Raw genomic sequence first — 24500 nt, 5'->3', positions numbered from 1 at the left:
AGGTGGGGCGGTAGTAGCGTTTAGATACCCTTGATGAAGTGAACTATTTCAGTACAATTCGAGCTATCGTCGTTGGAACGTCGATGTGCTTCGTGTATGGGAAAAGAAGAATAGAGGGAGTTGAATAGAGTTCAATCGACTATGTTAGTGTGCGTACGTTAATATGTACATATTTGTACGTGCCTTTCGTGTATTTTCTGTGATCTAGTTTCTTGAAAACGTGACACGACATTTAGAGGAAACGCGTGATGTTCCGAAAGTGATTTTGAAAACTGATGATTTTCCTCTCCTAAATCCTAGTCCTTTCCCTTCTTCGTACATTCAATTATCATCATCAAAAGTTTTCATCATTTAAGAATCTTTTTCAACTTGCTCGATTTATATACACCGACAAACGATTCCAATCTTCAAATTCGTAAGTTTACCTTTAATATAAATGTTCTCTTTCAGATTTCTAGTCTTGATTTGAATTTGAATATGTTTTCGCGCGTAGAAGCACGCGACATACGAATCTATTTACTACGTGCATATAAACGATTAAAATACGTTCTCTTGTAGCTGTTACATAGCATTATATTTATTTTCAATGATCGTTATCGCCATTAATTTATTATCATGACAACTGTGAAAAGGAAAATTATCGTTATCGCTTAATATAGATAACATGATGATTTTAAATCTAGTACAACAACGTGAAAGTTAGTTAACTATAATATAGTTCGATGATTAAATTCCCTCTTTTCATAGATCATTGTCAATGTGAAGACGATGGTATATTTTATATATCGAGAGAAATCTCGAAGGAGAGAATCTCGATATCTGAATTATATTTACGATTCATTATTTCTACGTAAGAGAATTTAATAATGTAATAAAAAATATTTTAAGAAATCTAAAAGTTGTGTAAACAATTATGATCCATCAAATCGATCGTTTCTTTCGATCTTTTACAAATGATATCCTATTTTTAAATCGGTAAAGAAGAAAAAGAAGAAGTTCTTTTTTGTATCCTACATGTATCGAGGACGGGTCAGAGATCGAAACAACTATAAGAAAGTTACTTTTCCTCCTTCTTCGCATTGGACTGATTTCTTATCATTGTATTACTGAATATACGTCATTAGTCTATCTACTTGATTCTAAAAACTGTTATCTTATTTAATTTTAATAATTTTTATATGTAATCATTTTATATATACACTATATACACTATATACACTATATACACTATATATATGTATATATATATACACATACATACATACATACATATTTTTTCCATCTTATTCATTATCGTATTAAGGATGAAATATTTTTATTTAAGTGTGTTATAACTATACGATTCCGATCTTTTTTTTTTCTCGGAAGGTATTATATAATACTTTTATCTAATTATTCGTAAATAACTTTCTTTTTTTCTTTTTTTCTTTGTCTTCTTTTTTTTAAACTCTTATTTAATTTCATACCTTTAATATTTCGATCGTATTTTAATTAATAATAAGTAATCAGATTAATAAAAATTGATCATTATAAAAAAATATGTTACTATGATATCGACTATTTAGAGTTTATTGCACAAATTACTCTTCGCTATCGTTTGTTTCCATTTGGAGCGCATGAAACCACGTGCAAGAGGAGCAACCTCTATTAAATAATTGGAACTCCCTCCTCATTCTCCTCTTCTCATTTATCACACGCGCATCGCGCGCTTAACGTTCCGTGCACTTCCGTAGTTGAGAGATTTCCAATCGGTGGAACAAGTGAAAACGGGGAGCCGTCTTTTATTATCTCTCCGCATTCTATTATATACGTATATGTGTATGTCTATATATATATATATATATATGCGTACCTGTATCCAACTATATTATTATTTATGTACTTACATGTCTCTTGTATTCTTGCTATACATATATACATAGATGCATATATGCATGTATTTCTACTATTGTAAGTAGATTTATATGCAGCATGTTCATTCGAAGACTTAAAAAAAAAGCATTTTTGAGAGAAATGTTATACGTGAAAAAGTTTTACGATTTCAAGATGCACATACAAGTATCTTATCAATTTTTTACTTATCGGATGCTTTTAAAATCATTTGAAGGTTAATTTTCTGTTTTTCAAACGAAAACCTATATTTTTCCTCGTAGATTTCTATTTTACGGGGACAAAAGAAAAAAAAAAAAAAAAAAAAAATTTTCTATCGGACATTTTTTCAGATTTCAGTTTGAAAAGATATTTAATTAAATAAAAAATGAAATAATAATATACAATGAACTTCTTTCTTTGAATTTTTTTTTATTATTAGGTAATAAGGATCCCTTTATTAATATATATTTGAAGTTTTTATAATAAGGGTATAATACATATATACATGAGACCAATTAGAGTAGGGTGTTAAAAAAAATAAACATTCAATATTTATACAATGCATAGAACACACTATACCGAGTAAAAAAGTCTTATTAAACATAGGTCGAAAGGTCAATCGTTTCAGTGATATTCGTAATTCTTCTAAGTTATTTATCGGCGAAGAATACACTTTGCTTTTCAAATATCCACATAGAGATCCACGCAACTGGTTCACTACATCTAATCCACCTTTGACTGAACTGATTCGCAAAGATGGTGAAGATTTTAAAAGACCACTTCAGAAAGAACTCTTCGACCGGTGAACTTTTTTATCTAAAAACGTCAAGCTCTTAACAACTAATTGCCGATGTAGTTTTGGAAATTGAATAAGGACGTTCAAAACACGTTTTATAAATACTAAGCAAAACATCGCACGCGATGATAAAAGCCATTAAGTCAATCATGATATTAACTTACAAAAATGTATATATTTCAGAAATATTTGAGGTTTCGACTTATGTTTACTAAGATTTTTTTACTAAGTAGTGTATTCTATGTATTGTATAAATATTGAATACTTTCTTTTTTGAACACTCTGTACAATTACAATATTATATATATGTTTGTGTTGATGGGTATACGTAATGCTCTGTTGTATTCTTACTATGTATATACATATATGCATATACATATATATGTATATGTGAACGTTAAGTACATTACCATCTGTGCATCTCTGTACTCCAGCTATATATATAATACATATGTGTATGTAAACGCATTAGTATATGTATGTCTCTCTCTCTCTCTCTCTTTCTCTCTCTCTCTCTCTCTCTCTCTCTCTCTCCCTCCTTCTTCCTCTGTGTGTGTGTATATGCGTGTTATGTGTGTATGTGTGTGTGTATGTACTGTTTCAGTTTATTTCACGCTATGTAACTTTTCGTGCGAAATAATATTAAAAAATAGCTTTCAAAGTTCTTTCCAAAGTGAGAAGAGTCTTCTCTTTTACTCTTTCTCTTTCTAAGTCACGAACGACGAAGTTCCGTTCGAATTTTTGCAGAAGACCGGTCGGTTATAACAGTTCGACATTCATCCATGCAATTTCTCATTCTTTTTGTACTTTGTATGCATGTACGTTTATGTGCATGTATACTGTTAAAATTTTCAGTCATTAGATTCGTTGGATTTTTTGTTTTGTTTTGTTTTCTTTTCTTTCACCATATTAACAGGTAAGAGAACTGAGCTGATATTAGATTATTATTAGATTGAATATATCGATATTATTAGATTGAATATATCGATTTGCACAAATTGATATATTCATTTAATATTTTTCCGAATTTTTTATAGATCAAGGATATAGAATAATTCACTATAATATTTTTTTTTATATATTAAAATTAGATTAGTAGTTCTACTATATGAAAAAAAATTGCTTAAAAATTTCGATAAGATGTAATTGATTTTTAAAAGCAGCTAAGAACTTTGGTACGCCCTATATTTATAGTTTTCAAATGTTATTAAAGAATTTTTTAAAATGATTTAGATAAATTCTGTATAATCGAATGCTAGAGAGAATATTGCTTATCAGTGAATTTTATAACATTAACATTCAGTGTTAGGTATATTTTTTTTGATAAGTTATCTTTGCTATGAAAAATAATGCCAAAGGAAAAGGATTACGTAATTAATTCTTACATAAGCCAAGAAATAGACTACTACATAAATTTAATTTTCTATTATTATGTTATTTCAAAGTCATAAAATTATGTATCTATATTTTTAATGTCATTTTAATTTTTCATAACGAAATCAATTGTTAGTTCGTTATATCGTAGAAGATTTGTTTTTGTCAAGTATTAATTAAGCATAGTAGAATGCTTATATATAATGTTTATATTTACTATTATGCGTAATAGTTATTATAAATTATAATTATAATTTATAATTATAGTTATATATATAATATTATTGTATTATTATATTTTTATCTGTTGTACATTCTTAATGAAAACTTTTCCAACACCAAATTTACGAAGAAAAGAATCATCTTAAGACCATATGATTTTTATAGACCATATGATTATTATGAAATTTGGTAATTTTTTTTTCGAAAAATAACGTGATAGGGGGAAGGGCAAGTCCTTATCATAAATTCACCCATTTATAATTAGCGCTAACTCAATAATAAGGACGGTGATAAACGCTTCAAAAATCCTAAATGATAACAGGATGGTAACAGGATAATGACATATCATTTGAAAAATCTTATAATTATCTTTACAATATTGCTATTTTTTTTATATTTTGAATGAATAGTTTTCGAGAAAATGCGTTTTAAACTTTTACGTCGGAAATAACTTTTATTTTATAAAATGTTCAAAATGTGTATCGTCAATCTCTAAGCAGTAATAAAGTTTTTGTTTAGTATTGCATCGAACATCCTGCAGTACATCCGGTTTATTTCAGTGAATGTGTGGGTTGATATTTTTCAAGTAATAAAATCGGCAGTTTTTAAATCAGTATTTTTCCGAGCATTCACACTCTTGTATTTTTTTATGGGAATATATAAAATCCAGAATATATGCCACCTAATAGATTTCAAAGGAAAAATTTCAGTAGCGTATAATCGAAGAATGCCATCAAATTATACCAAAGCAAAATGTTCAACGTAACACCGTGCGAATGGGTTATTATTTTTGAACATTTAATAAAATAAAAATTGTCGAAACGCATTTAAAATAAAAAAACTTCGAAACGCATTTTCTCAAAAACTACCGATTCAAAATGTAAAAAAAGCACCATTATAAATAGGATTAAAAGATCTTATAAACAATATGCTACTTAATCCCTGTTGCCATTTAAAATTTTTGAGGGATTTATTATTCCGTGAGTAGGTGATTAGTTCAAAATGAGTGATTTTATGACAAGAATCTGTTCTCTTCGAAAATAAAATTGGCCAGTCTGAATTTTTCGAAGAAAATTGTTAAATTTCATAATAATCGTGGTGAACACTTCGTTGGGACATAAAAAAATATACATAAGTAATGTTACAAGTTATAAAATATATTTCGCATTTTTTTTAAATACAACAAAAGAATTGAATTTCAACGGATTAATTTCTTATCATTTTGAAAAAACTAAGTTCTATGTAAATACAATGTTTCTATTTATTTCTTTACACGCACACACACATACATACACATTGATTTATATGTTTTAAAAATCGTTCGATAAATCGAATCTTTTATCCTGTTATATCACGAATTGATGAAAAAAGTTCAATACAAACATATCGGTGAATCGATTAGTATTAGAAAATCATATTTTTCATCCGTGTCTTTTCTTTAGTTCTTTATTGTGAAAAAAAAAGATATAGGATATACAACGTTTGATTTCTCCCCGAGTTGATTTTTCGTAGTGTTTTTATGTCACGTGCACATTCCTTGAATGTCGAATGAAATTCAAGATGCGCCAAGGAATGCTTGCTCGTTTTGCGCAAGTAAATCGACGTTGAAAAACAGAAATTCGAATGTTAGGCGCACCCACATTCGACAATTATTCCTCTAAGAAAATCGTTGAAGGTCTCCTTGCTCTTTCTTAAACGTTTAACAACGAAATTGCTCTCTCTTTTGCTCCCTCTCTCTCTCTCTCTCTCTCTCTCTCTCTCTCTCTCTCTCTCTCTCTCTCTCTCTCTCTCTCTCTCTCTCTCTCTCTCTCTCTCTCTCTCTCTCTCTCTCTCTCTCTCTCTCTCTCTCTCTCTCTCTTTCTCTCTGTCTAGCTCACTCTCTCTCTCTCTGTCTTTTGTCCTCCTCTTTAAGATCATATACATTCTCAGGAATGATCTTATGATGTTTCGTAACACGATTGTTATTTCAAATATGATCGTCTTTAAAACGATTTAAATATTTTTATTTAACCTTTCATAACTCTATGTAATTTTAAAATAAGATATTTATATATATTTTATTTTGGAATTATATTTGTATTTATTTGTGTTATATATTATTTCATTTTTTCGGCATAAAAGATTATATATACATATATTTTATTTTTATATTTTTATATTAAAATATATATATATTTTTTATTTTTGGTGTATGGTATTTCTTGATTTCTTTATAGTATATCTTATTTCATTTTTTCGTTTCTTTTCAATACAACTTGACATACAATTAAAATTGTAACATAGTTTATGTTTGAAGATAAATGTGTACTAATATAGTTTTCATATTATATATTATAATTTTTATCTTTTTTAAACAAAAAAAAAAAAACAAAAGTATATTCTAGAGTCACAAACAAATAATCGGTGATTAGAGATTCTGTAATAAATATATTGTAAAATAAATGTATGTTTACGTTTGCATATAGAAAAAATTTAAGTAATAAATTTGATCAATGAAATATCATTGATAGATGGCAGAATGTTTAACAGAAAAAAAAAATAGTCAAATTAAATCTATTCTCATTTAAAACTATTTTCTTCGATGATTTTCGGTGCAATCACAGGAATTTAAAGAATAATTATTTTCTTATACATTATTTATTATTTATTAAAGATTATTTTACGCATAAGTTGAGATAAACGAAAGGAGAAAGAAAAAGAGAGAAAACAAGTAATACATATATTACTATGTATATTTCGAATTAAAATGAAGAAGAACCAAAATCAATCGAGTCGAAAGTTTCTTCGTGTATATCTCGTTCGTAGGCTTTGATAAATTAAGCTACGAAGGGGAGATTGTCGCAGTGCGAAAGTAGTACGGACACAGAGAAAGGCAGCTACATCACTATTGGATGAACGTTGCTTATGCAGTATCCATCAATATTATGTAGTGAGAGAAAGAGAGAATCAGTAAGAGAATATCTATACGTAGTTCTTCTCTCGAAGAAATTTTTTAAAAAACGCAGTTAATAAATGAGCGGGAAATTTTAAAAGCGTTCGAACGTATACTACTTCTTGTCTTTCGCATTATACGAGAAGAGAGTTTGTATTTTAGCTTCGTCATTCTAAAGAGATTCTCTGGAGAAATCATACAGATATACATGAATACAGTATCGAGAAATCATACAGTAGAATACAGTTTCGATCTCGTGAAATCGTCCTTTCTCAAATTTAATGTTGTATTATTTAACGAAATAATTTTAAGATCGAGTAGCTTCAGAGATACAATTTTGATTACATGAAATCGTCCTTTCTCAAATTTAATGTTGTATTATTTAACGAAATAATTTTAAGATCGAGTAGCTTCAGAGATACAATTTTGATTACATGAAATCGTCCTTTCTCGAATTTAATGTTGTATTATTTAATAAAATAATTTTAAGATCGATTAGCTTAAAAGGTCTGACGTTCTCATGTCTTTTTTTTTTCATTTTTCAATTTTTCTTGTTTTGAAAATATTTCTAAAATTCTATTGTTTATTAAAATTTTTTGAATAAGAACACAATATTGCATATATAGTAAATACATACTTTCTTCTTCGTTACCAACATCTCACGTTACGTCAAGTTACATGTTTATAACTTTTTGATATCTCTGTTTTTTTTTTTTTTCGTTTTTTATATTGTGTGTACTTATTTGTGGTATCATTACGATGCAAAGACGAACGAAGTTGTGTTTCGTCATACTCATTTTTGCGAATTTTCAAGAGCAATTACGTATAGTATATCTAAGACATAAATATAAATTTATCACATGCATTTACTTATTTGTAATTTATTTCTATTTTTCTTTTTCTTAACATTAACATTTTAATGTTTAGTTCGGAAAATTGTATGTACACGTTTTTTAATAATTTGACTTTGTAAAATTTTACTTTCTTATCTTTATTTTGTTTTTTAACTTTTTTACATTATAATTATTTTTATAGTTTGTTTTTAATCGTCCCTATCTGCTTTTGTTATCTTACATGTAGGTATATACGTATTTACAGATATACTTCCGTCTTTTAAGTAGTTTTCAATTTTCTTTAGATTAATTGATTTAATCGATTTAGAAATAATAATTTGGATTTAATTTTCTTCCTTTATTTAATTTAGGGATAATTATCTGAAAGAAATTTTTCAATAAAACTATTTCTTACTAATTTGTTTTATTAATTAAAGAAAAGTGTTACATTAGAGATAATATTCAATAATTTTGTGGAATAATAAATATTGTTATTACAGCAATTATTTTATAATAAAATTTTTATATTAACTTTTTAATCATTTTTTTATTTCGAAATCAAATCTGCTAAGTCAAGATAAATATAAATTCGAAGATTATAATATATTTTTGGTTTTATTTCGCCAAAGGCAGAGTGATATCATTGATGATGATTCGCTCACGTTACAGTTAAAAGTGCTATTATTATGAAATTTAAGGAAAAGCGGATCGTATATGAATACAGCTGAAATAAACCGTTAATTCTTTCGACTGCTATAATGACTTTTATCTTTGTTTTTACTATATATATGTTATCTAATAATTAACGCAGACATTATAAATAACGATAAAGAAAATCGAGCAAAATAAATTTCACATTATTTATCAGAATTTATGATAATGACAATCCAATATACACAGTATCATTTAATCAAGCGGAATAATAATGGAAGAAGAAGAGTAATGAAGAAGAAATGATGTCTTCTTTTTTATTATCTATTTTTAGAATAATTTCTATTTTGTTTTGTTTCCCTGTTTGTTTTCTAATTTTGATAAATCTCATTATCAATAAGGCTTACAAAAATCATATAAGGCTTACAAAAATTAAAAAGACCCAATCCTGATTCTTGACTTTTTTCTTTAACTTAATTGACTTCTTTGATTTAGAAATGATTATTTGGATTTAATATATTTCTTTTATATAATTTAGAGAAAATTAGTTTGAAAGACGTAACTCTGATCAGGATTTTGTTTAATTAATTTCATTGGTTTAGAAATTATAATTCTAGTAAATGTAATAAATTAATTAATAGTTTTAGTTATTATTCATAATGCCCATATTAATCACTTATTATTAATCTGTAACATGTACACTTTAAATTGTTTATGATTAATACCGCTAAAAAAAATAAAATAAAAATATAGAAAAAAAATAATTTTTTTCGCGTTAATCATAAGAAAGAAAAAGAGAAAGAGAGATCGTTCAGGACATTCAGATTTTTTTCTTCAATTATACTTGCGGCTTCAAACTTTCACTCTCTGTCGATGTATTTATTTCGAATAAAACAACCCCCGCAGTCATAAATGAGAAAAACTTTGTCGTTTCAATAGTGATCTCATAGTACAATTTTTTATATTAACTTTATAATTGTTTAATTTTAGAATTAGATCAATAAGATTAAGTAAATACAAATTTGGAGATTATAAAACATTTTTCAATTTTATTTCGTAAAAATCAGAATGTGTACTATATGAATGTATACTGAGATACTATATATATGTATATATATATATATATATATATATATATATATATATATATATACATACATACACATAGCATGTATTGTATAATGTACCTATTATATATAGATATCTATACACATTGAACTTTCGATAAGATAGATTTTGTAAGAATCTATATAATATGGAGTCTGTAGAAAGTTAAGGTTATCTTACTTCCTCGATGTGTAAAAAGAAGAAAGAGTCTATGTGGATTCATGTAAACTCAATCTTAACTGTTGAAGTAAATTCACAGATGCAATTTCATTGCATGATCCATGATGCTGCGCTTCAACGATCACGTGATACAGGTCAAATAGTGTTTTTTTCTGATAAATGATTTGGTTTCTTTCTTAATTAAAAAAAGAGAAAGAAGGAGAAAAGTAGAAAATTAAAAGGAAGATGTTTATTATATTTGGAGATATGTGTGTTGTATTAGAGAACGAAGTCTTATTGATACGATGTATAGTGATATATAATAATTAAATGAATCGTTAAAAAGAATTAGAAAGAAAATGAAGAAGAAATGGTTATTGGACTAGAACGAATTTTTATCGTTATTCGATGATAAACTAATTATAAAAATGAAAAAAAAAAGAGGGATAGAAGAAATATTTATGAAAATTTATATGAAGAATTTATACAGAGAACTCTTTATATAGAGAATCTTTTCAAATATAATAACATAGAATCTCTGTATATAAATAATTTTGTATAAAGGAAAATTTTTCTGTATAAAATATATAAAATTTCTTTATATAAAATATATACAAGCATCTTTTTATATGTAATATATAGAATTTTTTTATATAAAATATATACAGAATCTTTCTGTACAGAATATATAATATCTTTTCATAGAGATATATAAGATTTTATATTTTTTTATATAGATTATATGTAGAATCTTTTTATACATCGTTAATACATAGAATTTTTTTATATAGTATATATAGAATCTCTTTACATAGAATATATAGGATCTCTTACAAAGAATATATCGAGTCTTATATAAAAGAAAATTTTTTTTTACACACAATTCATTATTCATTAAAATGAAATTTTCTCAATATAGAAGATAATTGTATGATAAATAAAAATAATTATAAGAGAAAGAAAGAAAAAGAAATGAGAATTTCGAAATACAGACACGTAGGCTGGCCAAAGTGAATCTCTTTTTTGTTAGGTCGAATAACGGTTAGGTCTGTATTCTCAGAAGAACTGTTTCAAAGGAACGCAACGTTCCGATAAAAAGTACGAAGAGGATGAATTTTTCTTTCGATATAGTCCTAGACATTTATCCTTTTTTATATTTTCTTCCTTTTCTCTCTTTTTTAACGTTTGAAAATACCAATCATCGATATGTCAACGATCATATAATTATAAGGTCAAAATTTATACATTCATCCGAGCGAAAGGGTAAACCCATCGGGTTTATATGAGTTCGATGTTCAACGCACACGTACATATGTACCACCTTTTCTGTACTTCCGTTTGACACAGTTCGTCGTTCGCTCTCTCGTGTCATTCTCAATGTCCATGCAAGATCATACCTTCAATTATATATACATATATTTGAAATTTGTTATACATATATTATATATTTTTTATTTTATTTTATTATGTTAGGATATTCCAATAAATGATCTCGGAATTTTTAATAAATAAATACTTGTATTGTTATTTATTACTTATTGACCAAATCAATATTTATACAGATATTTTTGTTCTTATATTTATTGAAATATGATAATTATATTTTTTATTGTGCATTAGGTTGACCAATAATTAAGGTAAATTTGTACTAACAACAATGTAATAAAGAATAATATTAGTATCGTTATTTATTAGTTATTTATTACTTAGTGTACTTATGTTAAAATAATGAAAGATAATCCTGTCTCTTTGTTAGATTTATGTGTCTACATATGTCGACTGAATCTATAAGACTGTGGATTTATTTATAGCATTAGGTTTATAGAAAAATGAGTTTCTCTCTCTCTCTCTTTCTCTCTTCCTTTCTCTCTCTCTCTCTCTCTCTCTTTCTCTTTCTCTTTCTCTCTCTTTTTCTCTCTTCCTTTCTCTCTCTCTCTCTCTCTCTCTTTCTTTCTCTTTCTCTCTCTCTTTTTCTCTTCCTTTCTTTCTCTCTCTCTCTCTCTCTCTCTCTCTTTTTCTCTCTCTCTCTCTCTCTCTCTCTCTCTCTCTCTCTCTCTTCTTCCATAATTTTATTATTTCTTATCAATCGACATTGTGTTTAACTTTCACATAAAAATATAATTCGCTTTCAATTGTGAATAATTATGATATTTAGATATTTTATAAAGAATTTTTTATAGAAAATACTAAGTATAAAATATATAGAAAGAGATAGGCCGTAGATGGAGTATATATTCCATGAACGAAGGATGTACAGCATCCGATGCGAATCCAACTTTCGCCGAAACGAATTCTTCCCACTGACCCACTGAATCGGATGATATCCACCGATAAAAGCTTCTAGTAAATTGCTATCTTACCTTTCTACAATTACTATGTATAAAAAATGATTCATTGGAAAATAAAATTAAATTTGAATCAATTAGAAAATCGAATTAGGAAATTTTCCTAACTTTTTTTTTTTTTTTTTATTTATTAACATTTCCAGATCAGACATTTTATTGCTAACTATAGATTAATGACCAGCTTTTTTTTTGTATCTAATATTTTCAAATTATTTATGGTTAATATTTAAACTATTTCAAATTATTTATGGTTAATATTTAACTATTTATGTTAATAGTTAAAAAAGCATCGTTATGTTAAATATTTATTTTCAACAAATATTTAAAAATTACAAATATGTATTTTCAATATAAATTTCAACGTTACTTTAAAATATTTTTAAAATATTACGTTTAGTAAAGCATTCAAATAAATGAAATGAAATGATATTACAAAGTTTGCGAATATAGCATGTTTCACTTCTTTTTCCGTTCGTAATGTGTATTATCTCTACGTGAAGTTCTATAAGCATTATTTGAAGGTCTGATGCACCTCTAAATATATTGATTTTTCTGTTTCTTCAGAAATAAGCTAATATCTTGCCACTTCGAAAAGAAAACCTTTATATCGTATTTTACTTTGAAGATTCAGAATCTGATATATGTATTCTATATGAATTAAAAGAAACGTTAATTAATTAAATAAATCATTTAATTTTTGCCACTTGTTACTGCGTTATGTCTTTTTATTTGTTAATAACAGTATGTGGAGATATATAATATTAACAGGCTGTAAAAATGTATAATATGCAAATATAAATATATATGTAAATAATATGTATAATGTGCAAATATATATTTATATTTCCACATATTGATTATATTGATAAAAGAGAGATAAACAAATGTAGCACTTGAAATAAAAATTTATTAGGCCGTTTATTCTGAAAATATTAAATATTCTGAAAATATGTTTTTTATTCTACACGTTTTCACGCACGCACACACCTTGTATTTATATATATATATATATATATATATATATATATATATATATATATATATTGTATATATTTCTTTCATGTTATATATTTATATATTTACATATTGAATATATTGATAAAAGAAAGATAAAGAAAAATGTAACACTTGGCATAAAAGTTTATTATGCCATTTATTCTGAAAATATGTTTTTCATTCTACACACACATGCGCGCGCACGCACACACACACACGCGCGCGCGCGCACACACACACACACATCTTATGTTTATATATTATATATCGTGCATATTTCTTTCAGAATATGTCAGTTCTTTCATTATTATGGTTAGTTGTAAATAATAAGAACTTTTCATGAGAATAGAGGATAAGTGTTTGTCGCTTATAATTTATACAGAGTGATACAAAATAAGTGGGATATATTTTAGAAGTAAGTTTAAAAGATTTAAACAATTAGAATAGTTCATATAAACATACGTTCTATTTGATTTAAAAAATTAATTACTCATTATTGAGAATTTTCATATACAAGGTAATTAAACTCATAATTGACCTTTGAGAGAGATGAAAAAGGGTAAAATTTTGAGACAATAGTTTTTCTGTCATTTTTCTTTTCGGTTATTCTTCACTGATTGCGAATTATTTAGCAATAAAGTCGACCAATCTTGTGCGCTCTGCTATGCTATATTATTTGGTCAAATTAATCGAATGATTGAATGACGAGAGTAGTATACGATTCATTGTTAATTTCGTGTAAAATACCAATCGTTCTTGTGAATTTCCGACACCTTATTGTCGAGCCAGAATTTCTTCTTATTTTTTCAAGTCTCTGATACTTTGAAACTTCTCTCAGGTATTTTAGATGATATTCAGTTTGTGTGCGAATATCTAATGGCAAATGCTTGTGAATACAATTATCAGTGCGAACGGAATTATATTTACTTGTGTATTTATTTTCTATTATATATTGTTTCCTTAACTTTCCTTTATTTTTTGTGGTTTTGTTTTCCTTTGCATATTACGATATTTCTTGGATATTCTGACTTGTTTTATTTGCATAAACATTCAAAACTTAATTATTAATTTATACGGAAAGTTTCTCCTACGTTTTGATTTTACGAAATCGATAGGTTAATTGTAATACACTTTTTATATTCGATTAGAAAACGAAATACTTTTGAATTACATGCTTCACTGTACGTATAAACGCGTACGTATAAATTACCCGCGCGTAAGTATAAAAAACGGTCTTTCAAAATGAAGACGTGCACATGCGCATTCTCATGTAACAGATTTATTAAAGAGCACGTTTGATATGACTAATTCATTTTGAATGGCACGCATTATACGATTGGTCTCTTTATCCACGTCTTCTGTTTAACAATCTTTTTCCGTTATTTCAGAGCGATCGTTTAGAATCATGATTCACTAAAATGCTCATGCATTTAACAATCCTATAAAAGATAATTCGAGAAATCGTTCGTGCGATTTTCTACACTTTTTTCCCTGTTAGGAAATGCATTTTGCAAAAAAATTCGTATTCCACAATCGATTCTATGAGCTTTTTTGACAATAATCGCGTGAAGGATATATTTTATAATGAAGAAAATAAATATTAAAACAAAGAAAAAATTTATTTTTTTTTACTTTACTCTTAAACAAGATTGCAGACTAAATATTTTTTTACAATGTTTCTCACATTATTACTATATTTAATTAATTACGTAATTATATTTAATCACTTTGAAGTACATTATAAATTTTGAGTTGCAAATTAGATATTTTCTTACTTATAATGTTTCATACATTATTTATATATTTCAATATATAAATAATAATTATATAATTATATTTATAATTGCATTGAACTATATGTATTTAAATTGTTTTAATAATAAAGAATATAAAGTTACTTCGAAAATAAAAATTGTTCTTGTCATTCTGTTGAAATACGTTGAAAATGTCCTTCGGAAGGTCGACCATTACAATATTGTTGTTTGATTAAAAAAATAAGAGATAAAAGAAATATCTATATATATAAAAATTAAAATTGAATTGAAATTTCTGGCGCGTCCGAAGGACGTCCTACAACGACAGCGAAGACAACTTTGTCCGAGCGTTCATCACTGACCCACATACAGGTAACAGTAACGGTGGGTTCTATATAAAAATGCTTTTACTGTGTCAATGACATTTTTCGAACGTGCGAGCCAACATTTACACACACACATACACATACACATGCGTAAATATATATGTACATGTATCATCTCATAAAAACGAGAAAGAAATTATAAAATGACGTATAGAATAGATATATAAATAAAATATAAAACAAAACAAAAATAAATAAAAACGTTCTCTTTGATTATAAATATCTTGATTTTTTCCTTGATATTTAAACCTTTTTGTTTATATTTATTATTTTATAGATAACGATACCAAAGAGTAGAAGATAGAGCATGCCAATTAAAAGATGGATCTCACCGAGCTGTATCATTCTATTTTGTTTCATTGGCACGATATCAAACATTTTCGGTAGGTGAAAAGGGTTTCAATTATTGTTTTATTATCTATTTGTAATCAGAGAATAATATTATTATTTTTATCAACAAACTTGATATTGTTTAAATATTTCTTTAGAATATAATAAGTGTAAAACGTGTCATTGTCATTCTTTTCTCTCATAATCGATCCTTCAATGAAATTTATACCGTTTAGTTTTTAAAAAAATGAAAGAATTATTTCTTTGTTGTTGGATCAGGAAAGAATCTTAGTAATTATTTTATCTTTAATGTTTCATATTAATTTATTCTAAAGAGTATAAGAAAACTTAATCAAATTATGTTAAAAAAAATGGGTTACAAAAAAAATATTATTAATTGTAGATATGTTATAGATATATTTTGTGTAAACGAAAGAAAGAAAGACGAAAGACAAAGAGAAATTAATAATTACGTTAAGAAAACGAGTCACGAAACGATATTATTAATTGTTTAATAATTCTTTGAGGTATTCTTTTACGTACTGTATAAATTTTGAAAGAAAGAAACAAAAACAAAAGAAATAAATACTTGATTAATAATTACGTTAATTTGAATTTTAACAAGTTTGTTATAAAAATTCATATAAAATTGTTTCATTAACTGTACGAAGGTTGATCGACTAGTCACCAGTTGAATTGTGCTGATCTAAGCTAATGTACTAATTAGGTAACTAGTTAATTCTCTTGTATACAGGAAACCCGATCCGAGAAAGGCAGAAACGAGAAGCGGAAATTGCTACGACAAACTGGACGAAACTAGCGGACGAATGGCTAAAAGAGAGAACAAAAGCCTCGGAAAATTTTGATGTTGCACTTTTGCCCTTTAACAATAGATTTCGAAAATTACCGCCAACCGCAGATACTATTGTTATTAACCAAACGAATACCGAGCAATTATTACGGGTAAGAAATAGTTTTCTTCTCTTTTTTCTTTTTTCCTTTCCTTTTCTTTTTTTTCTTTCTTTTTTTTTTCTTTCTTCCTTAATAATTCGAGATGAGTTAGATACATTGTGCGTTATATATCGATTTATCTTTCTTCTGAGTAATCTAGACATATGTTGACACATAAAATTGTTAACACATTACCGTGGACAATTACACGTAGATATCTTGCATTTTTTAAGTATCAATCACAAGAGTAACCATAACTCAATAACAAAGGATAAAAGTTACTATTTCCTGAATTTTTTAAATTTGGATATTTCTTTAGGATGAACTTTTTTATGTTCCAATTTATTTAATATAATGTTTTATTAACAGTGTCATACGTTAAAACAATTTTAATATATACATATTCATAATTAATATATATTTTGGAAACTTATATAATTTTAAAATGATTCCTAAAATTGAATATTTAACAAGACTATGTGTGTAAGTTTTAATTGTAAATGAATCATAAGTAACTTAAATATGCTTTGCGCAAAAAAAAGTAATTGGCTACTGAGGATGTACATATATATGCAACAATAAAATATCTAATATTCAATGTCTTTATATTTCAAATACCATATTTAAAATTGAAATTATATTTTTGAAAATGATTAGTTTCGTGTAAATAATTTTTATATAATTGTAATATTCCAATTATATAAATATTCACTTTATTCAAATAATTAAAAACAATATAAATATAATTCTTTACTTTGCTTTAAAATATTTTAAGAAAGAAAGAAGACTCAACCCAGATTCGTTAGCCTGATTTTCTTTCACTCTCTCTCGAATTAATTATCGATTTTTATTTAACTCTCTAGTATGTCACGTAGGTGATAGACACACGTTAATCTTTTTTTTTTAAATAAAAATTTATTGGCCCAACGTTAACTTTGTTTTATGCAACACTATAGTGTCACCAACTCTCACTTTCAGTGCCAAAATACTTTCACCGTGGTAACAGATAGAATTGCGAATACGTAGCTTCTTATTTATGTATATATATATATATATATATGTGTGTGTGTGTGTGTGTGTGTGTGTGTGTGTGTGTGTGTATACATGTACACATATATACATTTATGAATATATATATATATTTACATATATGCACGTGATTTAGCGGCAATGACATTGCTGCCGTGAAAGTTTCACGATAATCGAAGATCGTATGATCTAAGGAATGAAATAAAAATTCTTCATTAAATCTAATGTTTAAGAAAAACTTTCTTTGCTTTTAGTTTAATTATTCACGAATGCTATGGGAAATGGAAAAAGTACAACCAAGCGGACACCTGTCATTGTTTGTGGATAAGGCACTAAAGTTACTCGATTTGAGAAAAGTGATGATGGAAGTTGAAACTTCGGTAATGTCGAAGGTTTCATGTACGGCGTGCAAAGTCGGTGCTGGTTTACTTCAGAATTATATAAAAAATGGCAGAAGTGATAAAGAAATCATGGCGAATATATACCAATTCTGTGTCTCCCTTAATATACAAAGTTCACGGGTTTGTGAAGGTGTCACTTTGGTATTTGGAGTAAGTACTTCTTGAAGAAAAAATTATTTATTAATTTTTAACAATATATAGAGCGTAGATAGTATATACATTTGATTGTATATTATATATATTTTATTATATATAAAGTGATTGTAGAAGTATTCGTACACTGATTTATTTGAAATAAGACTTCGTGAAATTGTAGTTTATTAATTAATTTTTTTATAAACAATGATAAATATTATATTTTCGCAAATCTCTAGACTAGCTATAGTCCGAAAAAAAATTAGTTGTTTGAATAATTTGCAAAATTAGCAAGAAAAAACAAAAAATCACCAGAAATATAAAACCAATGATTATTCGTACAGTTCTTATTTATATGTAAGAACTACTTACAAGAGAGTTTCCTATTTATGATTGACCTCGTCAGTCTGTTTGAAACATTATCAACATCAGCAGAGTTCAAAACTTTGTATTATTAAAAATTATTATTGTAAACGGATAAAAATGTGCGGAAATTACGATAGAAGAAAGAAAAATTATTATTAAATTGCACAATCAGTGTAAAAGTTTATCAGAAATTTACCAGAAATTTATTATTATAATATTCAGAAATACCATACAAAGTATAATAGATAGAAACAGATGAAAAGGCTACAAAATAATACAGAAAGTGAACGTTCACGAAAAATCAATCAGTATACTAGACGAATTGTTATTAAAATAATAAAATAAAATTAAAAAATAAATGCTATAAAAATAATTTAACATTTTAAAAATAATTTAGATATTGATGTATCTATTAGCACTATGCTAACAGATACGTGTAACTTGCTTGTATGTTAACAGATTAATGTAACTTTATACGAAATCATCACGGTGGAGTGACCCGTAAAAAATATTTTGTAACTGAAGTGAATAGGAAAAAAAGATTGCAATTCGCAAATAATAATATTAGCACACCGATGGACTACTGGAATAGAGTGAGTTTTACAGACGAGAGTAAATTTAATATTTTCGGGTCTGATGGACACGAATTGATGGACACTATTTGGAGAGAAAAAAATAAAGAACTAAAACTAAAAAACTTACGACCTACAATGAAACACGATGGAACTTCTGTATTAGGAACTGTACGAGTGCTGCTGATGTTGGCATATTAAAATTTATTGATAGATTAGTGAAACACTAGGTTTACATTGACATTTTAAAGCGCATTTTTATTTCTAGTGTAGAAAAAATTGGTATGAAGGATAATTTTATTTTTATGCAAGACGATGATCCAAAGCATACTGCATGTAATATGAGAATGTGAATATTACATAACACATCAGCATATATAAAAACTCCTCTCCAATTTCAAGATCTCAATCCGATAGAACACATATAGGATTACTTGGATCGTAAAATTAGAAAATACAAAATTTTTTATAAAAAAGATCTAAAAAATGCTCTCATGGAGAAATGGAATATGATCCAGTGTTACATCGAATTTAATTAATTCGTTGTAATTAGAAGAGTTGCTGTAATTTTAAAATTAAAAGGAAATCCTATAAAGTATTAATTACTTGTTTACTTTATTTTTTTTTTATTATCAGATTAGCTTGTTTCGTTTTTCTTGATGAATTTTTAAAAATTTAGCAACTGTACGAATACTTATTGCTTCTGCATTTCTACTATTTCTTTTGTTTTTTCTTACTAATTTTGTAAATTATACAAACAATTAATTTTTTTTAATTATGTCCACTCTAGAAATTAGCAAAAACATGTACCAATTAATTGTTTATAAAAAATTAGTTAATAAACTACAATTTTACGAAGACATATTTCCAATTGATCAGTGTACGAATACTTTCTACATTCACTATATTTATTTCATTTGAAAATATAAATCATGTGTTTTTTAGGCTGAAGTGATTTATGTTTTAAAACAAGTTGAGATGGGTCCAGCTCAAATCTGTAGTTTTGTTATTGGTGATGCTTGTGATGATGCTTATAATCCTTTACACGAATGGGAAGTAGCTTTTCCACCTGTAAAAAAACCACCAGTGAAACCACCTGTACCACCACAAGAAAATGCACCAACATTTAAAGTTTTACATCTTTCCGATACACACTTTGATCCTTATTATCAGGAAGGTGCAAACGCTGATTGTAATGAACCATTATGCTGCAGACTTACGAATGGAGCTCCTTTAATACAATCAGCTGCAGCAGGTAGGTGGGGTGATTACAGGAAGTGTGACACTCCAAAGAGAACTGTTGATCATATGTTGAAACATATCGCTGAAACGCATCCAGTAAGTTAATTAGTTAAGTTTTAATAAATTTCATTTTATTGATATAAATACACATGATGTTATATAATACACATGATGTTATTATAAGTAATGTTTATTATAGGATATCGATTATATATTATGGACTGGTGATTTACCACCTCATGATGTATGGAACCAGACAAGAGAAGAAAATCTTAAGGTTCTGCATGATACCGTTATGCAAATGATTCAAATGTTTCCAGGTGTACCTATATTTCCAGCATTAGGAAACCATGAAAGTGCACCAGTTAATAGGTATGCTTCATCTGTAAAGTATTTTTTTTCTTTGTATATAATATAATCTTGAGTATTTTTTTCTTTTTAGTTTTCCACCACCCTTCGTACCCGAAGAAAATAATATATCGTGGCTCTACGATGCATTAGATAAACATTGGAGACGTTGGTTACCTGCTGGCGTCTCACATACGGTTCGAAGAGGGGCCTTTTATTCGGTTTTAGTGCGGCCAGGATTTCGAATTCTCTCTGTGAATATGAATTATTGTAACAATAAAAATTGGTGGCTTTTAATTAACAGTACCGATCCAGTTAGTGAATTGCAATGGCTCGTCTATGAACTACAAGGTGCTGAAATGAACGGTGAAAAAGTACATATAATTGGTCATATACCTCCTGGTCATTCGGATTGTCTTAAGGTTTGGTCCAGGAATTATTATCATATAATCAATCGGTTAGTATAACGTGTAACGTTTTGAACAATTTGAAAAAAAAATATCTTTTATTTCTATGTATGAAATCATTTTAAATTTAATGATTAGATACGAATCCACCATCACGGCACAATTTTTCGGACACACGCATTATGACGAGTTTCAAGTATTCTATGATACTCAAGATCTTCGAAGAGCTTTAAGTATAGCTTATGTAGGACCTTCAGTCACACCTTATTATGATCTTAATCCGGGATATCGAATATATTATGTTGATGGAGATCATCCAAAAACGACTAGGGTAAGATAGTAAGATTTGAAATAATATCTATCTATGGATAACGATTTTGTTTTTATTTTTCAGATGGTCGTCGATCATGAGAGTTGGGTGATGAATTTAAAAGAAGCAAATCTTTATGATTATCCTATCTGGAGTAAGATGTACAGTGCCAGACAAGCATATCAAATGGTATCGCTCTTGCCGAAGGATTGGGATTCATTGATCGATAAAATGTCTAACGAACCTTCTCTTTTTGACATTTATTACAAGTAATATTAACATTTTCATAATCAATACATTTTTAATCAGAGTTCATTTTTTGTAAAGATCAATCGATCAGTATATTTTAAATTCAATTGTAAATTAAATTTAAATTTAAAATGACCTTTATTTGTTATAGACATTATTATAAGAATTCTCCAGTACGACCGTCGTGTGACGACGAATGTCGGAAACGTTTGTTGTGTGATCTAAGAAGTGGGAGAAGCCATGATCGTAAAGCATTATGCCAAAGTATCGAATCAAGAATCGACAATGAAACGAGAACAGGATGGAGAGCATGGATCTATAGCGGTTTGGCATTATCGTACGTAGATAAATGGTGGCATAATAATTATAACGGAGACATTAGAACTAACAGCGTTAATTTATAATTTTTCGCATATTCACACTATCACTATTGTTAAAACGTAACGCTAAAGAATTCCTAATGTGCAGTACTCTTATGTGCTTCTCTGCATTCGCTAAAAGCAATTAATGAATGCTTTTTTAAGTAACGATTAACCATAAAAATTACACATGCGATAGAACAAAATTCGTATAATATTGCAATAATGATTTATTGATTTCTTTATTAATTATTGGATATTTTCCATATGTGTAATATTGCGAGTTATTAGGATAGTCCTAAAGACAATGAAATATTGGTTTAATTTAGTTATTGTCTAAGAATTATTTTATTTTGCATTATATTATACTTTTTTTAGGGTTTATTTTTAGGGTTTCTATAGATATATTTTTACTTAACGGAAAAATATGGTCATATAAATATATTTTTACAAAATATTTATATTTTCGTACTAAAAAACGAATAAAATAAATTCAAAGTTTTTAAAATAAATAGTAACTATAGCGAACAAATCAATAATTAGTATAAGATTATTTTTACTGAACTATTATTAAAGAAATTATATACATATATTATAATGTTAACCTGTGTATATATAATACATTTAATATTAACAAAGTTAATATTTTAAAAAGTTAACAATACAACTATTATTCTATAATAGAAATTTTATTAATTAATCTATTTATTGAATTATCATTAATTTAGCATGCTTACCTTGTATAATTGTTTAAATAAATAATGTGTATAAATTTTTTCTTTATCTAAAAATAGGTGAGTAACCATGAATAATTATGATTTCAATTTAACGACTATGTGCATGCTAGAAAACCTTAATTTATAACAGAATAAATAAACAGAATAATATAATGTATATAAATATTAATTAAATTTATCTATGTTTCAGACGTGTTTTTGCATATAGCTGCATAGGTTTCTCATGTTCGAGTAATAGTTCAAGCTAGCATAAATAAGTAAAAAAATGTATTATAAATGAATAAGATATATTACATGTTTCTGCATAGTTATATATATATATAATATATATATATATATATATATATATATATATATTCAAATGCTATTTTTATTTTTTATAATGATCATTTTTCATGATGACAATTTTCACTTTTTGGCACCTAACATTTGTAAATAGTTTTGTAATTTAGATATATTTATTAAACTATCTGGTGATGGATTGTAATATGGTGATTGGTTCATACTATCATCGCGTATTATCTATTTTTATGTAAGTAACACTGCTACACTAGTTTGCTTTTTTTATTAAATATCGAACAGCTTGCTTTTAAATAAATATAAATCAATAAAAATTATAAATTATTATTTATTATCTTACAATAATATAAATATTAATTATTTGTTACAAAATTTTATAAAATAAGTCTCTATCATTATAATCTGAAGTACTTGAAAATAGGCAGCATTGTTTTGTTATGCAAATTTTTTATTTGTGGTAATGTTTTTATCACTAAATGAAAGTTTTACTTTCGTATAAATTCATTAATAATTTTAGAATAATGATATTTAATCATAAATTATAATAACAAATGATTTTATTTTCAGGATGTCCGTCGTTATGGCCATTCCTAGATTCGCATATAATCTACCCAAGTACGTTCTAGGTCTTGGATAGAAGAAATTTCAAGTGGTATGTGTAGAACAAGAAAAAAGAGATGCAAACTGTTGTGATAAGTTATCAAAGAGAGTCAAAGAATACAAAGTTCATGCTCCAAAATAAAAGAAAAAAAAAAAGAAAAAACTGCAAAGGAATATGCAGAAAAGGTAGCGTCAATTTTTGTGAGAACGATAATTTTAAGAATTCATCAAAATGATATTGGTCGATCGCCCTATCGTTTTGTATTAATTTTAATTTTATATTGTTGATCATCGATCGACTATATAAATTTTAAAAAGTTTAAAATATGTTTGATTTTTTCGATGATTATTTTATTTATTTAATAAAACCACACAAAGATTTATTTTGCGACGATATGCGAACCTCTAATTACCTCAATTTTAATTTATTATAATAATAAATAATGTAAAAGAACTTAAAACAAAAACAAAAAAGAGGATTGAAAATGATCGAGGAAGAATTGTAAATTAGTTGTTAATAATTCCTCAAGTAGTCAAATATATACGTAACCAACGTGTATCATATTGTGTTTAGATAATTTACTATTCTAACGGTGTAAAGAGCGTATCTATAATATATATTCCTATTAGGAGAATGTTTAATTTATAAATAGTTAATATTAAGCGAATGTCCGATTATAGTAATAATTTAGTTTCGTTTGAACAAATGAGTATTTACAAAAAAAAAGGATCGACTT

The 24500-nt window shown here is 26.8% G+C and overlaps 1 protein-coding gene across 5 annotated transcripts; it reads left to right on the top strand.

Moving 5' to 3' along the window:
• Positions 1–46: 46 nt before the first annotated feature.
• On the top strand, positions 47–24437 carry LOC118439590 (sphingomyelin phosphodiesterase). 5 transcript variants are annotated; one of them, XM_035861320.2, is made up of 12 exons: positions 47–415; positions 15352–15425; positions 15705–15810; positions 16512–16720; positions 17992–18288; positions 20157–20549; positions 20653–20825; positions 20896–21258; positions 21347–21539; positions 21603–21787; positions 21919–22104; positions 23731–24437. In XM_035861320.2, the coding sequence occupies exons 3-12, from the start codon at positions 15735–15737 to the stop codon at positions 23798–23800; spliced, it is 2145 nt and encodes a 714-aa protein (XP_035717213.2). In that variant the 5' UTR covers positions 47–415; positions 15352–15425; positions 15705–15734; the 3' UTR covers positions 23801–24437. The 5 variants fall into 5 exon arrangements, with proteins under 5 accessions (XP_035717213.2, XP_035717212.2, XP_035717216.2 ...); XM_035861319.2 differs by lacking the exon at positions 15352–15425 and having other exon boundaries at positions 23731–24434; XM_035861323.2 differs by lacking the exons at positions 15352–15425; positions 23731–24437 and adding an exon at positions 23054–23126.
• Positions 24438–24500: the final 63 nt, after the last annotated feature.

The sequence above is a fragment of the Vespa mandarinia genome, chromosome 2 (assembly GCF_050613455.1).
Source record: "Vespa mandarinia isolate Hongniang chromosome 2, ASM5061345v1, whole genome shotgun sequence".
Taxonomy (NCBI): domain Eukaryota; kingdom Metazoa; phylum Arthropoda; class Insecta; order Hymenoptera; family Vespidae; genus Vespa; species Vespa mandarinia.
The sequence above is the reverse complement of the archived record's forward strand: the minus strand, read 5'-3'. Positions and strand labels throughout refer to the sequence as shown.